This window comes from Amborella trichopoda, chromosome 10 (genome assembly GCF_054954075.1).
Source record: "Amborella trichopoda isolate Santa Cruz 75 chromosome 10, AtrichopodaSantaCruz75HAP2 v2.0, whole genome shotgun sequence".
NCBI classification, from domain to species: Eukaryota; Viridiplantae; Streptophyta; class Magnoliopsida; order Amborellales; family Amborellaceae; genus Amborella; species Amborella trichopoda.
In genome coordinates this window covers 4,173,448-4,189,660 of record NC_142345.1, presented here as the reverse complement: position 1 = coordinate 4,189,660, position 16,213 = coordinate 4,173,448, and the positions used below count along the sequence as shown (strand labels likewise).

The 16,213-nt window shown below is 35.3% G+C and overlaps 1 protein-coding gene across 3 annotated transcripts; it reads right to left on the bottom strand.

Moving 5' to 3' along the window:
* Nucleotides 1-1,214: 1,214 nt before the first annotated feature.
* LOC18434733 (uncharacterized) lies at nt 1,215-11,666 on the bottom strand. 3 transcript variants are annotated; one of them, XM_088850404.1, is made up of 7 exons: nt 11,515-11,666; nt 9,231-9,343; nt 8,170-8,283; nt 5,560-5,792; nt 3,996-4,087; nt 2,462-2,575; nt 1,215-1,689 (listed from the first exon to the last, which is right to left on the bottom strand). In XM_088850404.1, the coding sequence occupies exons 4-7, from the start codon at nt 5,762-5,764 to the stop codon at nt 1,480-1,482; spliced, it is 621 nt and encodes a 206-aa protein (XP_088706530.1). In that variant the 5' UTR covers nt 5,765-5,792; nt 8,170-8,283; nt 9,231-9,343; nt 11,515-11,666; the 3' UTR covers nt 1,215-1,479. The 3 variants fall into 3 exon arrangements, with proteins under 3 accessions (XP_088706530.1, XP_006844859.1, XP_011623589.1); XM_006844796.4 differs by lacking the exon at nt 9,231-9,343 and having other exon boundaries at nt 8,170-8,291; XM_011625287.3 differs by lacking the exon at nt 9,231-9,343.
* Nucleotides 11,667-16,213: the final 4,547 nt, after the last annotated feature.

The window sequence follows — 16,213 nt, the reverse complement described above, 5'->3', positions numbered from 1 at the left end:
CTATTGGCCCAACGGCCTAGATTGAATCTGAGTCGATCTAATAATCACGATTGCATTTTGTATTTTTTTTATATCAATCTAAATAACTTGAAATTTTGAGCACGTGTTTCTTTAAAAATATTAAAATTCAATAAAAATATCAAAAAATATTTCGTGAAAAATAAATTGATCAAAATACCCCTAAAATATTGCAGGTGTATTTTAATCAATTTATATTTTGTGAATTAGTTTTAAAATATTTTTATTAAGTGCACATTGATGAGAAGAATAAATGCTTAAATTCACATGATTTGAATTTATAAAAAAAAAATTAAAAAAAAAATACAAAATAAAATCATATCCATCAAATTGATATGAATTAAATATATATGTAACGATAAGCTAATGGGCCTACACCAACATTTCCCAGATACATACACGAGTGGAAAGAGGCCGGCCAAGGCTCCCTCTCCTTGCCCTCACCCGCCTTATCTCTTATTCAAGCCCAAAGTCCTCTCTCTCTCTCCTAACCTATTTCACACTCTCCCACCTTCACTCTCGCAAGACCAAAGACCCCAAACTCTCTCAAAACAAGCCACATGCATATGTCAAATAAACTAGTTCAAAATTTCAAAATTCCAATATGTTGTTACGCCAAACACCAGTATGCAATTTAAATTTCTGAATCGGTTTCTCAACTGTTCCGGTTTAGATTTTGAAAATACGAACTGGTATTTTGAAAAGTAAACAAAAACAAAAAATGGGGATACAATCGCAAATTACAACATGAAGTGGATATATTTTTATTCCAAAAAAATTCAGGGATCTTAAATTTTCCAAAAAGTAAATAGGATGCAAGTCTTGTATTACAACAAAAAGTACTGGTCGGTCGAAAAAGAAAAACCCTTTTGATAGTCGTCGCCATTAGAAGTTTCAAAATAATAGATGAGGGGAAAAAAAATAAATCTAAAAAGACCCAAGAACAATTCAAGGAAACTGACAGTAGCTCATGGAGTGCCCTCGACCCACAATAAATAGAAACGGGATTGTATACTAAGTGACCACTTAGCTTTGGTATGCGGAGGTCCCAATCAATCTTAACTTCAGATGTAAAATCCGACAAGTTGAAGCATGCCGCAAAGTTTGAAAAAATTCTTTTTAGGCTTTGAGCCGGTCAATAACACCATCTCAAGTACAAAATTTCACATTCCATAGCCAATTGTGATTGTACCTCCTTGGACTAAAGGTAAATTGTCTTATTATATATTTCTCCAATAAAAGAGGGGACAAAGTTGGGGTTGGGATGACAACTCCTTGCCACTAAATAATCATAAGAAAATGAAAAAAACATACAGACGAGAATCAAGCAAAGGATGAAAGTGAAAGTTCACGATTTCCTTCCGAACAATGCCACTCATCCAACATATAAATTAAAGGTGGAAAAAGATGGCCATAAACATTTTACACGGCAAAACTTGTACCTATTAATAAGTATAAGCATCAGCTTGATCTCTTTCCCCTGTTTCTCCTTGAAGTAACAGGAGCCCACCCCTCTGCAATTTCCTTACTAGAAAGCTGAACCACCTTTGAGGAGCTCTTGCTCTTGACTGGGTCGACAGCCATTTGTTCCGGCTCAATGTCCAAAGCCATATCAGAAGCAGGCTCATGTTCATCATCTGTGCTATCATCAGAGCCTTCTTCTTCGGAGACCTGACATAAATGGGTTTTTACGCATATAGGATCACAAAACAATATTCTTTGAGTAAGTGCCCATGTTGTCCAGGTTGAAGAATAGCTAAAGGATTGTAGCACGATAGAGAAAACGGTGCATTTGTAATTTCAATGTGGTTCCATGCCTGCTCATTATTAATTACGCACCCTGAGGCATATACCTTGCAGTTCTTTTTTTTTTTCTTTTTTTTAATTTATAAGGGGCATATCTCTGCAGTTTGTGCTTTGGATATGATATAAAGACTGAAGAAATCTTACTTGTTTAAGAAAGAAAATGGAGACTTCCAAGACAAGAAATACAGTTGTAATCACATTGTTTACACATCAATCTCAAAGCAAATTTCAGATCCACATAAGAGAAACAAAATATCTTCTGCAATATGATAAACTTCATATGAAAAGAAAATAAACATAGAAGGGGCTCTAGGCAGAGGTGGTCAGGGTGGCAGGTGCCATTGCATGATATCTAGTTCCATTCCCACCAGGTCCGGAGTTAACATCAAAGAAAACAAAAAAAATACAAAAATCAAGCAAGTACCATTGCTCTAATTTAATCAGTTTATGTGAATGATCTTTGACATCTCCTTTCTCTCCCAAAAGGCTCTAGATGTCTTTCAAAGAACAATTTTTTTCTCTTAAAACAATTAAGTCCGCTAAGAACCTAAAGTCGCCTCCAATGAATTATGAAGTACTGGTTTTTAAGTGCATAAAAAATGGCAAGCCGTGTAATGAAAACTAGAGCAAGGTATACCTTTCTACTCTGTGAAACTGCTTGAGTTGCAGGGCTAGAAGCCCTCAATTGACATAATGTCTCAAAATTACCATTCAGACATTCTTCATGCAAAATCATCAGTTGCTCTGCCACCTTGCCAAATCAGTATTCACTTTGTATCAATAGATATTAAATATTATCAATGAAATAAATGGAGGAACTTGAATCAATTAATCATAAGACAAAACAAAATGGAAGCAACAGGAGCCAAGACAATCACATGGAACTTGAAGTTCAAACAGAAGCGCAGGCACCAAATATGGATGTCCTCAATGACAAATATGTAGTGCGTACAATAACATACAATAATTTCTCCATGGGAGATGGGTGTGAAAGAGAAAGGGAAAAAAATAAAACCAAAAAATTCACCTTGTACCCCCACAAAGTTAAGATAACAACAATTGGAGTATTTAAGTAACCGTATAATATTTGGATGTTGTGGGTGTTGTATACAAGTGCTCTAGCAACATTACTCAAGACTAACTATAAATCTCTCTCACTAATCCCTTACACTTGATTCCTGTAATATCTGAGCCTGTAAACAATGCATTATGATATTATCCATAATGTATGTATGAGAGTTGAAATACTATTGTGAAGGAATTGACATAGCACCATGCAAGAGGGACAGTGCTGATCGCTTCTCAGATCCTTTTTCTTTATCACGCTTCTTAGTGAAATCCTTCCTTAAAAAATACGAAAGGATGCAGCAGTTCCTTGGATGGCTTCTATAAAATATCCAAATGCAACACCATGTCCTTTTCTTTAGATCGCTGGCCAGCCAAGTTAAGATCCTCACCAGGGATCTCCCCAGGAACGAGCCAAAAAAGTTTTAAGTCATCATTTGGATTAGGAGGAAATGGATCTACCTTCGTGGGACCTGTTGGCACATGAGATACCATGGAGGTAGATGCAAAGGTGTCTCCAACCCCAACTTTAATGGCACCAGTTGAGCACCTAGAATGGCAGAATATCCTTGGAGAATAGCTAACATAATGGATGACAGAATCAAGAGAATTTAAAATTGTGGGCATCTCCCACTCCCGCGACTCAGAGAGGTCAATAGTGGGATGCTTTCCCTCACAATGAAAAGGAAGGGGGCTGAGGGGAGGTGTGGGGGTTCTCCCTAGTCTAAGATTATTTCCCTCCCCCTCCCTGAATTACCCCATATATCTTTTTCCTCCATTCCTTCTTTCTTATCAATGCCTTATTCCTTATGTTTACCAGGTCGTTCCCTAGTTGCTCAAAGCAATTTAACATACCTGCATTCGTATTATTATCATTATTATCTAGGAAAAAAGTAACATTATCTTAGCAACATAAATACATTGACACGAGACCCATTATTGATAAATCTAACAGAATTCATAATCATATCCAAGCAGCATTAATATACTAATAGGAAAAGCATAGCAATAAACCATATGAGATGATTAGCATGCATCATTAGACGCAACTTAAGATTCCAATAAAAATAGTTGGTATAATAAATGATAAGTTCATAACAGAATACCTCCTCAATGCTGCCATCTTCAAAAACTGAATTGAATGAGAGCAGCATCTTCTCATCAAGCATCATTTCCAAGTCATCAATGTAGAGTGGAGCTAAAACATATATTGAATCAAAGAGAGACAAAATCTTGAATACCCAATGTCCTTTAAAGGAAAAAGATGACCACGATATGAAGATGATATGATTTCAATAAAAGCATGAGCATACAATCCAACATTGCATTTAAAAGAAAAGGACTAGAAAAGACTAATTAGATTTTCATAGCAAGATGGGATCTAAGTCTATAACAGATCCACCCTCCTAACCAATTCTTCAAGCACAGCACGACAGATCATCAAATTATTGAGAAAAAAGAGTTTAGCTTTTGCAGCTATCTTAAAGGATGTGTGTTCTCTTCGTCATGAAATGCATGCATAGAGGTAAGCATTGATATACTGCATATACATAAATATACATGAATTAATACAAAAGAATATCGTGTTCCACTATCAAAACTTAGCCAACGAAAGTATGCAACAGCTAAGAACAATGAGCAACGTTGGACAAGAAAAGGAAACAAACAAGTGAAACATCGAAATGTGAGCACCAGATATCACTTTGTTGCTAAATGAACCTCAACAGTGAAAATCAGTAAAATAGCATAATATTATTTTCGAGTATTATTTTATGAAAGTCCTACACCTAGTCGGAGCTCATAATTCACATTTGCAACCAGAATAACTAAGGAAAATCACTTCAAGTAGCCATGTTGAAGCTCTGAAAAAACGTATCTTATAATCGAGCCTAAATAAAATCGTGATCGCTTTCCACGATAGGATACAACAAATTATTGAAGAATGACATTTCAATAAACAAAATTTGAGAGAGACTCCAACTCAATTATAATTTGTAAAATCACCAAGCCCTATTATAATATACTGCAACATGTTATATGAATGGGTGAACAGCAAGAAAATGGATGGGTGGTAGCGCAATGGGTTTCGCGCTAGCCGTTGCTTGTTGGCTTTTGAGCCGAAGACAAGCAAGAAAACGGATGCGCGTTAGAGTCTCTCTCAATTATAATTTGTAAAATCATCAAGCCTTGTTATAATATACTGCAATATGTTATACGAATGGGTGAACAAAAAATTGGAACTACTAGAACGAGAAAACAATTTCACCTTTACGATATTACACAACAACAAAAATTTTGAAAACTTCGAGCAATCCTGAGAAACTGAAATTCTAGCAAAAATAGTTATCTTGACAACACTCAACAAAACAATCATCGCCTCTATCAATTACACAAACAACAAAATCATGATAGGATACTACTCTAACAAAGTAAATACTAAACAATAACTATTATCAATAGCGTCAATGCAATCGACTATATCAATTAAACAAACAACAAATCATGGTAGAATACTACACCAACAAATTAAATACTAAACAAGAACTATTATGAATTAATCTAATGCACTTGAGCTCGAAGTAACATAAATTTTTGCATTTGCGATCAAAAAGTAAATAAAAGAAGGAATGAATCTATAAAAAAAAAAAAATTACAGATGGGTTATCACACCATTGGACTGGGAGAACCAGGAAACGAGATCAGTCGACAATTTCTGCAAATGTTGGAGAGAAGCCCGACCACCCCATTCATTCTCGACGGCCATTTGAAGAGCAGTCCATCTCGAGAGGACTAAGCCTACGCCTTCAGTGAAAAGTGACAGAGTCTCAGCAGAGAGAGGCTGAGGTGTCCCTCGGACTCCATTAAAGGGGTCCATGGGAGCTGAGGTGTCCAAACTTTGAGCTCTGTGAGGGAACGGAGGAAAACGTTAGGGTTTTTAAACGCTTTTGTTTCACCAGGATCCGGGAATAGTGCAAGAAGAAAGAGGCGATGAAATTGGTGCAGTGCGACCGGGTAGTCAGCAAAACCTCTTTTTAAAGCGCTATTTTTCATAACGAGCGTGCAATACTAAATTTACACAAAACAACTAACTAATCACCCAGTAATCGAAAAACATTAAAGACCATGTAAAAAAAAACCTTAAAAAAAAACAATCTCAAAAGAAACTTGCAAAAAAATCTAAACTCATTCTTTGGTATCCTCCAATATCTTATTATAAACATACTATTTAAATCCTCCAATATTATATTGTTCACTCCCTTCTATATTTTAGGGAGGAGATATGTACCATTTGTGTCCTTCAGTACTTTATTCTTTACTCCCTTTTAAAAATGAGATAGGGAGTGCAATTACACAACGATATTAAACAGTGATTTTTATTCCACAAAATTCATGCAAATAGCATGTTATTGAAAAATCATGAAAACAATATGCACGAACAACACCAATAACATGGAGAAGTTATTGATTAAGTAGAAATCTATCGAATTGCATATGAGACGAACTATTTAGCACTTTGCCCATATCTTTTAATTTAATTTTGAATACCCCATGTACAAACACATGCAGTTTGATTACTTGAAAGAGGTAACATGTTAAATAATTATCTCTGGCGCATTTGTTTGCTGGAAGTTTGCTGGAAGATAAATGTTCCCCAGAAAAAATAAGTTCTTCTTTGTTAGGAAGGGGACTTATTAATTCTGGAAGGTTAAAATAAGTTCTGGTTACTTGTTTGATAACCTGCTGGAATTTAAGGAAGTTCTGGGTACCTGGGTTTGATTACATGCTGAAATGTTGAAGAAGTTCTGGGTACATGTGTTGGATTCACCCTTGAACTTTTGAACTGGAGATATGTCAACCCGGTTTGAACCATTTGTTCATTTTTTAGTGATATGGGGAAGGTATGTGATGTATGAAGGAGATAATTCTGTCATTCCTAATCTCTAATTGCATCCCAAAGTTGATATTGTCGGGCATTATCAGCTTGACACTACATTTGTTTTGTAGCATATTTTTGTCACGTAAAAAAATTTGAATTCCAGAATAAATAAAGATATCAAAATAATTGCTCTCAAATTACACCTAAATTGTTCATCAAAGACAAAAAAAAAATGCAGTCACTCGCAGGAAAAAATTATCCATAATTCATTCAGATATGGTAGTTAAGATCAGATGAATGATTAGAACTTAACACAATTGTGGACAGAGCCCTCATGGATACTTGTATGGAATCGTTTTCAACCAATGCAAATGTGAACTATTAATGCTTCAGTTTTGTTAATTACCCTGCTTTTATCTACTGCATACTTCGGCAGTTACACAAACACACAAAATAATATGTCATAATATTCAGTCTCCTTCACCATAGCTTTGAAATCAAGCTACCACGAAACCCCAGAATTCAAGCAACTCACATACAAGAAAACCACACAGAATTTTTTTTGGTTTTTATAAATGTATAAATGTGCTAATTCCAATCAATAAAATAGCATTTTTTGCAACTCGTAGTAATTGGAAAGAAAGTGAGCAATTGCAGTTCTTCACAGCCATGGGTCAGTAACTGTTAGACTAGACCGACATAATTCATAAAACAACACATTGTCACATAAAAAACACAAAAAAAAGAAATTGAAAACATGAATTTTTAGAGATACAAAATAAAGGAAACTACTCACAAAGAATGACTCGGTAATGCACCAAAATCTTGTACCACCTTTTCGATACAAAAAACAGAGAAGAGTTCACAGTAGACAAAAATCACAAAAAAAAAGAATTTCAATGAAGTTACCATCCATGCATGAACCTTGAAGCAAATTTTGATTACAAGAACTATAAAGTAAATAGAACACATGCTAGGAAGAAGTGTTTATGATTTGCTTGAAAACAAAACAAAGGCACAACTCAGGTTCTTTGATCAAGAAATCTAAATAGATAACTGCCTTGATCAGTTCAATGGATTATCACCCTTGTGCAATGCATACATATCACGCCACTTTTCCCATCCCTAACTTAATGTTTTTGAAACTTAGACGTTAGGGTTTCCAACACCTCTCCCTGAAAGTGCTATTTGCCAGCATCACATTCTTCTTTAGTTTTCAAAATTTATTTCTAGGGTATTTATGACAATCGCCATTGCATCTCGCCGTAATCAACAGGAAAATAATCGATTAAAAAATATCAAAGATAGAGAGTACGGGGAAGAGAGATCAGACATAGATGGGATGAGAGAGAAGATGAAGGAGAGGGGAAGAAAGAGAAGATGAGAGAAGAGGAAGACCTTACCTGGTTGTTGCAAATACGAGAGAGATGGTGGCGTTGCTAGGGCTTGTGGCTTGAAGGCAGGGGCGAGAGGAACTAGGGTTGCGAGAGGGTTGCGGGCTCTGCGATGGAAACTGCCTGTAATACTATTCATTATGTATTTCATTAATATGATGTGCGAAATGCAGTTTTTAAAAACATTTTGTAATTAAATAAGATTCCTTCCATTCATCCAACGTATTACCAAAAATGCAAATAGATTCAAGGAATACCAATGTTTGCATAATATCAAAATTTCACTCAATGCACAGGCAGTCCTCAAGAGCAAATATATATCATTTATTTAAAAAATAGATATTTAAAATTTTGAAAGCAACCATTCCATATTGCCACCAGTACATTACAGAGGATAAGTTTGTTTCCTTTGGAATACTAACATGAAAACAATCACTTGAACAGATAGATAATGCGAGAGAGAGAGAGATATAGATAGATAACAATCATATGGCACATGCACGTATGCATGCACTAACGTATATGGCGACGAGGACAGAAACATTGAGGTAATCTTCCATTATTTGTTGAGGCCGATGACATTTTTTAATGGCACCTAAATGTACATTCAATTCAGATTAAAGTTTATCTATATGTTAAGTTTGAAGTGGTCTATATAATAAGTTTGAGCAAGGAAAAAAAACATTTTCAAACATCTAGTAGAAATTAAGCCAATGAAAATAAGACAAGCAGCAAAAAAACCAGATCAGGAACTAACCCAAAACCCCAAAAATCCATTTTATTTAACAAGTACATACCCCACAACGCACTAATCATCAAGCCATTCATATTCTAACATTGAAATACAATCAGGAAAAGAGCCATACAACAACCCATCCACGAGATTTATAATGGCGAACCCATCAAAAAAAAGTTACCCATCCATACTTTACTGTCTTTTTTTTTTTTTGAAAGTTACATACTTTACTGTGTTTTATACTTGCATAAGTAACATAGCGAAACAGATAAAGTTATCACTCAAGAAAAGAAAATTATGCTAATAAAATAAGGAAGAGATAGTAAAACCACACCTGGAGCTAAACCCAAAAAACCCACAAATTATCAAGCCGCTTCAAATTGTTTAAGCAAGTCGCAATGTGGGGTGCAATAAGAAAAGCCCCATTGTCACCTCTGCAACTCAGTCCTGCAATTTGCAGCCAGTATCGAAAAGTATTCTCTTTGCTCCCTCTCTTCGAGCCTCACCCTCAGTTCAGATTAAAGTTTATGTATATATTAAGTTTGAAGTGGTCTAAAAAAACAGAACCAGTCAAGTTCCCATGCAATTGTAGTACTCCTTCTCATATTCAAATGCAAAAAAGGTTTAGGGATGTAACAGCAAACAAGCTCATACTAGAACCAGTCACCTCTAGATCTTTTAGCTCAAAATTACATCCCCTCAAAGCCCATTTCTTGTCCCTCTTAGAAAAATGCAAATCTTCCAAAGAATTCACTCAAATTCATGCACAAATGACCACCACATGGGTAATTCTGATGGGTCTCTAATACCCAAACACTTCTCTCTCTTCTCAATTGCACTCTCTAAAATACACTTTCAAACTCTTCCAACAAGCCCACAACCACAATTCTCGCACATGGCATGTCATAATCAGAATATTGTCATCAAGTCCATCCCCATCTAATGCTCTCTCTCTCGAGACCCACATGCTGCATGAAAACATCTCACCTGATAACTGCACCTTCCCCTTAATGACTAAATCATGCTAACTATGTGATGCCATCATAAACATTGCAACCAATCTTATTGATTCTTTCAAACCAAATACAGCTAATGATCCTTACAGTAAATAACAGATAGAATGCTAATATTTATGATAGACTATTGCCACAATTTGCAGCATAATGAGGAAAACCTTCTCAATAACTCAGCAATAATTTTCTAAAGGGCATTGAAAAGGTTGATGGATAAAGTGAATTGTCATCCAAATGACATCCGGGCAATTTCTCAAATAAGGATGTGACAAACAACATTTTAATTAGCCATGAAAGTAAAGTTCATCACTTCAGAAATCAGTGTTCAATAAGAGCACTGAAACCAAATCCTCATTCATTATGAACCCAAAACCACCTTCCAGTTTCCAAATTTGACTATGCCCATTCCTAGAACCTAAAGTTTATTGACGGAAGTCCTACAAAACTAAAACCAATAATCAATACTCATTTGATGCGTGAAGACAATAGTCTCTAAAAAATAGCATATGGATGTCAAATTTCTTCTCTCTCTTGGTGTCATGGCATGGACAATAGTCCCTGTGCTTGGTATCACAGAACTCGAAGAAGTTGGGGATAGTGGTCTCATCGTCTGATAGGTTTGGGAGTGAAGGATCAGAGTGGTGGTGTTCGAAGTCCATAAAGGGTCCAGTTTGGTGAAGAGTAAGGAGATCCAGCCTTACCCCATTACCAAAACAATCTGCAGTTGAATTGAAGAATGAGTTTAGGAGAAGAGAATATGGTTTTTTGTGGAGCTTTGAACCAAGCAAGTAGGAGAAGAGGCTGAGGAGAGAGACACAGGAAAATATGAATTACCCAAGTTAATTAAAACTACTTTTTTGATGGATTACCCAAGCTAATCTGAACCACGCAAGTCTTTTTTTTTTCTAATCCTCTTTTTCAAATAAACTACTTTTGGAGTGGCTTCTCTAAATAATATTCGATTTGGAGCTTTAAAAGATTCAAATCTTTTATATTTGTCCAAAATTGAGTTTGAGGGTTGAGCATTCTTGGAGCTGTAATTCAATTTTTTTCAATTTTTTTATGGAATTGTTTCCATAATAAAAACAATATAACAAATTTTAAGGTTTGCATGAACTAGGGTGATGCTAATGTAGCAATCTTGCAGCGAAAATTACAGCAGTCTAGAATGAGGTATATTGATTCCAACAAGAACCCAAACTATCAAATGATTAGGCATCCATAATCTTATCATGTACACAACCAACAAGCACTCTAATATCTTATCATGCAGACAACCAACAAGCACTCTAATACGGATAGATTGTCAGATGTCAAGCATTCAAAACAATCAGTTAACCCTGAATCTGAATTTACAACATAGAAAATCACGAAATAAAGTTTTTGCATTGCCTTAGAACTCGATTTACAACAGAGAAAACTATTAAACCAATTTAATACTACATTCAACATCGGAAATTATACAAAAATAAGTAAAATCAGTAGATTTAACCCTAGAAATGTTTCTTTATAGGGTTTCCTCCAAAAAAAACCTGAGAACAATGTTGTTGACAGAGAAATCCGAAATTAGCAAGAAAAAAAATGCAAAATCAACAAAGAACTCACTGGTTGGAGGTACTTGTTGAGGTTGCAAGGCCGCGAATAGTACTGGGCGAGAGGCTGCCTTTACCGGGAAGAGAGAGCGAGAGAAAACTTTCGCAGAGGAGCTGCTGTTTTGTTGGGAAAGAGAGAGAGAGAAGATTGCAGAGGCGCCATGTGGGTGGAACATATATCTTCTTCTTTTTAAACTAAAAATGGAACTTTTGGGGGAAAAAATATCTCATGAGTTCCATATACTGTTGAACTTCCCGTGCGTCAAACACGGGATTTCTACAGAGATTAGAAGATTTTGTGTCTGGAGAAATATGTTCCCCCAAACAAACACGCCCTTGATGGGTATTTTATGAATATTTTGATAAATTTCTTTTGATTAAACAATACAAAATTACAAATAACCCTCAAGCATAGCCTTCTTATGCAACTAACCCCGAACTAAACTTTTTTTTTTCTCACTTTTTATTCCAAGTTTATAGAAAATACCCCAAGTCATAAAGAAAGTAAAATAAAGATCAAAATACCCTCGGGAAAGCATGTCATCCAGCATAAAATGGAGCGGTCTAGCACTTTGCTTTTGAGAAGCATGCGGTCCAGCACAAAGTAGGGGCGATCTAATATTTTGGGCATGCGATCCGGTACAAAATGGGGGCGGTTCGGCACTTGGCTTTTGAAAAGCCTGCAGTTCAACACAAAATAGGGGTGGTCAACACTTTGGACATGCGGGTGGTCCGACACTTTAGGCTTCTAGAAAGCATGTGGTTTGACACAAAATAAAGGTGGTCCGCCACTTTGAGCATGTGGTCCAACACAAAATGGGGGTGGGTATTTTTATCAAAAAAAAATAACTTTTTTAACTTGAGGAGTATTTGCTAAAAAAGTTCAATTTGAGGTAAAAGTTGCTAAAAGAAACTTTGTTGGGGTATGTTGTTTAGAAAGTCTTATTTTAGGGGGTTTTTGTAATTTTGCCTTACTTGGATAGGAGTAACTTAGGAATCTCGGATATTTAAAATCCAATAAAATCTATGATTTTTTTGACAAGAAAAACATATGGTACATAAAACTCGATAAAATCCACGATTTTTAGTATCAAGTATTTTTGTCATAGATTCCTCAAGTCCCTTGTTTGGATAAACAATACAAAATTCAAGCATTCCTTACAATCATTTCCAAGCCCGTTGTTCGTTAACAAAATTTGATACAGATTCTCTCCATAAAACTTTAATATACTTTCCCTCTCTAAAACTCAAAATTTAGGATAGCCTCTCTCAAAAAAAATTGAGATAGTTTCTCTCTCTAAGATTTGATATGGTTTTCTATAAAATTTTAATATGCTTTCTCTCTAAAACATAAATTTTAAAATTGTTTCTCTAAAAATTTTGAGATAGTTTCTCTCTCTAAAATTTTCAAGTGCTTTCTTACTCAAAAAACAAATTCATATGTTTTCTCATTCTAAAATTTAATGTAGTTTCTCTCTCTAAAATTCTAAAATACTCTCTCTCTAAAACTTAAAATTTAAGATAGTTTCCTTCTCTAATAATTTTGAGATAGTTTCTCTCTCAAAAATATAATATAGTTTTTATCTCTAAAATTTTACGATACTTTCTTTCTCTAAAACTTATAATTTGAGATAATTTATCTCTAAAAATTTTGAGATAGTTTCTCTCTCTAGAAGTTTTTAGGTATTTTCTCTCACTAAAATTTGATATCTATACTATATTATTAAGCAAAAACTAAAAAGTAGACCCCTGTCGCGAAAATAAGAGTAGGTTCTAACTCTATAGAGGTTATAGGAAACATTCCTACATTTAAAGGAGACAAAGACTTTTTGAAGAGAGAGAAAGACGCATTTTTTTCTAAAATTAGTGTAGAAAAGAGAGAGACTATTTTAAGAGAGAGATGTCCCACCTTTAAGGAAAGAGGGAGCGAGAAATTTTTTTTTTTGACGATGTTACTTATGCTTTATTAATCAATCAAATGTTACAACCAGTCAAAAAGGAAAAACATTTGAAATAATTACCTGATGCAAAGACACCCCTCGTTTTGCTAAGCCATCAACAATGTCATTAGCTTCCCTATACACATTTTGAAAACAAATTTGTAGACCATTGCACATATCCTTAATATCTAGTCATTTCCTCCTCAACCTCCAAGGCAGCCTGGACATCATTTTACACCAATTAATCACATTCAATGAATCCCCCTCCACAAAACATGGCATCCTGATGTTTTTCTGTCGTGGAAGATGAAATCTGTTAGAATTCATGGTCTCGGGTTCATATTGATATATAGCATTATAGACCAAAGATATCCATATCTTAACAAATTCCACATTCCAATGCAGCCAATTCTGCCTCATTAGCCGTTACCTCCCCACATGATCTAGCAAAACAAAATAACACCTCTTCATCAACACCACACAAAATTCCTCCAACTCCAAAAGGGCCAGGGTTTCCTAAAGAGGTCCTATCAAAATTAAGTTTGATACTCCCGATAACATAAGGGGTCCATCTGCCTTTTGGTCAGACCTGCAACACATTCTGAAGCATCAAGATATGCAGATTAATCTCCACATCCGCTTTGGTTACTCCAAACCCTTCATTTGTCACAGAGAACTAACTCCACACCGATTGCAGAAATTTTCTTTTGACCAAATCCCCTTCCAAAGTTTTGTTATCAAAAGTCCTCCTATTACACTCCATCCAAATCTCTCTTAGAACATGCTATTACCATCTCCCAAATTATTTTGCCCCACCTTTGGTAAGGAATTCAACTCCAATATTACTTAAAATAATCATATGACTGCTCAGCATTATTACCATATGTCTAATTATGTGAAAGGCCCAACACCAAATATAAGAAAAGATAGGACAATGGAGGACAAGATGATCCCCATTTTCATCATTATCCTTACATAGAATACATATATTAATTAAAAGCCTCCCCCTTTTTATAAACTTGTCAACATTGAGCGATTTACCTTGGAAAAGAATCTACAAGGATATTTAAATTTTGAAAAGGACCTTCCAGCACTAAATTCTCTTTAACAATGGCTTACTCCATCGGATCCTGTCATGGAACAACAAACTGTACACTAGTTTAATTGAGAAAATGCTGTCTTTTTCAGCCTCGCATACCATCTCATCTTTCCTCTCCAGTGCGGCCTAAAATCAGTGATATCCCCAAGCAGAGCAGAATATTGATCTATCAACGAATCAGGTACGTTGTTGTATCTGCAATTAATAAACTAATCATTTGTCTCCCTAGCAAAAGACTGTGACACCAAGATATTTTGTTGATTTGTTGCCCCAAACACCAACGGATTTACCAATTTCAAGCTGCAATCCCCAACCCATTTACTATGCCAAAAAGATATCTTCCCCCCATCACCCAAATCCACTTGCATGCGCCAATAAAAAAAACCCTATTTTGGAGAAAACCCTTCCCAATCGATGACTTAAAACTATCCCTTCCCCCATTACCTCTCAATAAATTAATTTGATCCACCCCATACTTGGCTTGTAAAATATATTTCCAAAACATCTCATTATCACTTATTAATCTCCACCACCATTTAGTGAGCAAGGCCTGATTCATATATTTTAGTTTCCTAATTCCCAATTCTCCTTTTTTTTTTTAGCGTGCAAATTCTCTCACAACTTACCAAATGATATTTATTGCCAAAATCACCTGTTCCTCAAAGGAAATTGCGCGTTAACTATTCAATTTTTTTAGAGACTGATCCTGACATAACTAAATAGGACATCTGGTATAAAGGTAAATTCGTCATAGATGATTGAACAAGAGTAACTCTCCCCCAATAGATAATTCCTTGGCTTTCTAAATATCTAATTTTGTGTTTAGTCTTTTTAAAATCGGATCCCAAATTGACTTCAGCACTCTGCCCTCCGTGATTTGGTAAACCAAGATAAGTTATTGGAAACTTCTCTATTTTACAACCCATATGAAAAGCCAACAACTTAAGCACATCATCTTGACATTCCACCCCAATCAAAGAGGTTTTCTCAAAATTAACTTTGTAACCAAGCACTATTTCACAGTATAACAAAATCTCATGATATTAATTATCTTATTCACATCCACATCGCTAAACATCAAAGCGTCATCAGCATACTGCAGATGAGACACTAACAAAAGGAGATGTATCAAATACATTAAAGCCATTAAACCTTCCTTTCCATTCAACATTTCTAATCATCAGGCTAAAAACTTCCGCAACGATTGTAAAAAGGAATGAAGATAAAGGATCTCCCTGACTCAATCCCCCTGAAAGCCTTAAAAAGACCATTTAGACTTCCATTAACCAAAACTGAAAAATGTGTTGAAGAAATACACCATTTAATCCTCATTCTCCAAGTTTCCCCAAAACCCATATATCTCAATGCTTGCAACTACACGTCTCAATCAACCCGATCATACGTCTTTTTCATATCAAGCTTGAGCAAAACTCTCGCCTTCCTCGAATGCACACACTCGTTTGCAATTAAAACTCCATCGGTGATAATTTTGCCCTTAATGAATACCGACCGAGGTCTTGAAATAACCTAATTAAGGACACCCTTGAATCTATCTGCCAGCACTTTTGCTACGATTTTGTAAAGACTAGTCAGAAGGCTGATTGATATAATATCTGACATTCCTGTTATAACCTGATTCTTTGGGATTAGAGCAATATATGTTGAGTTAATGT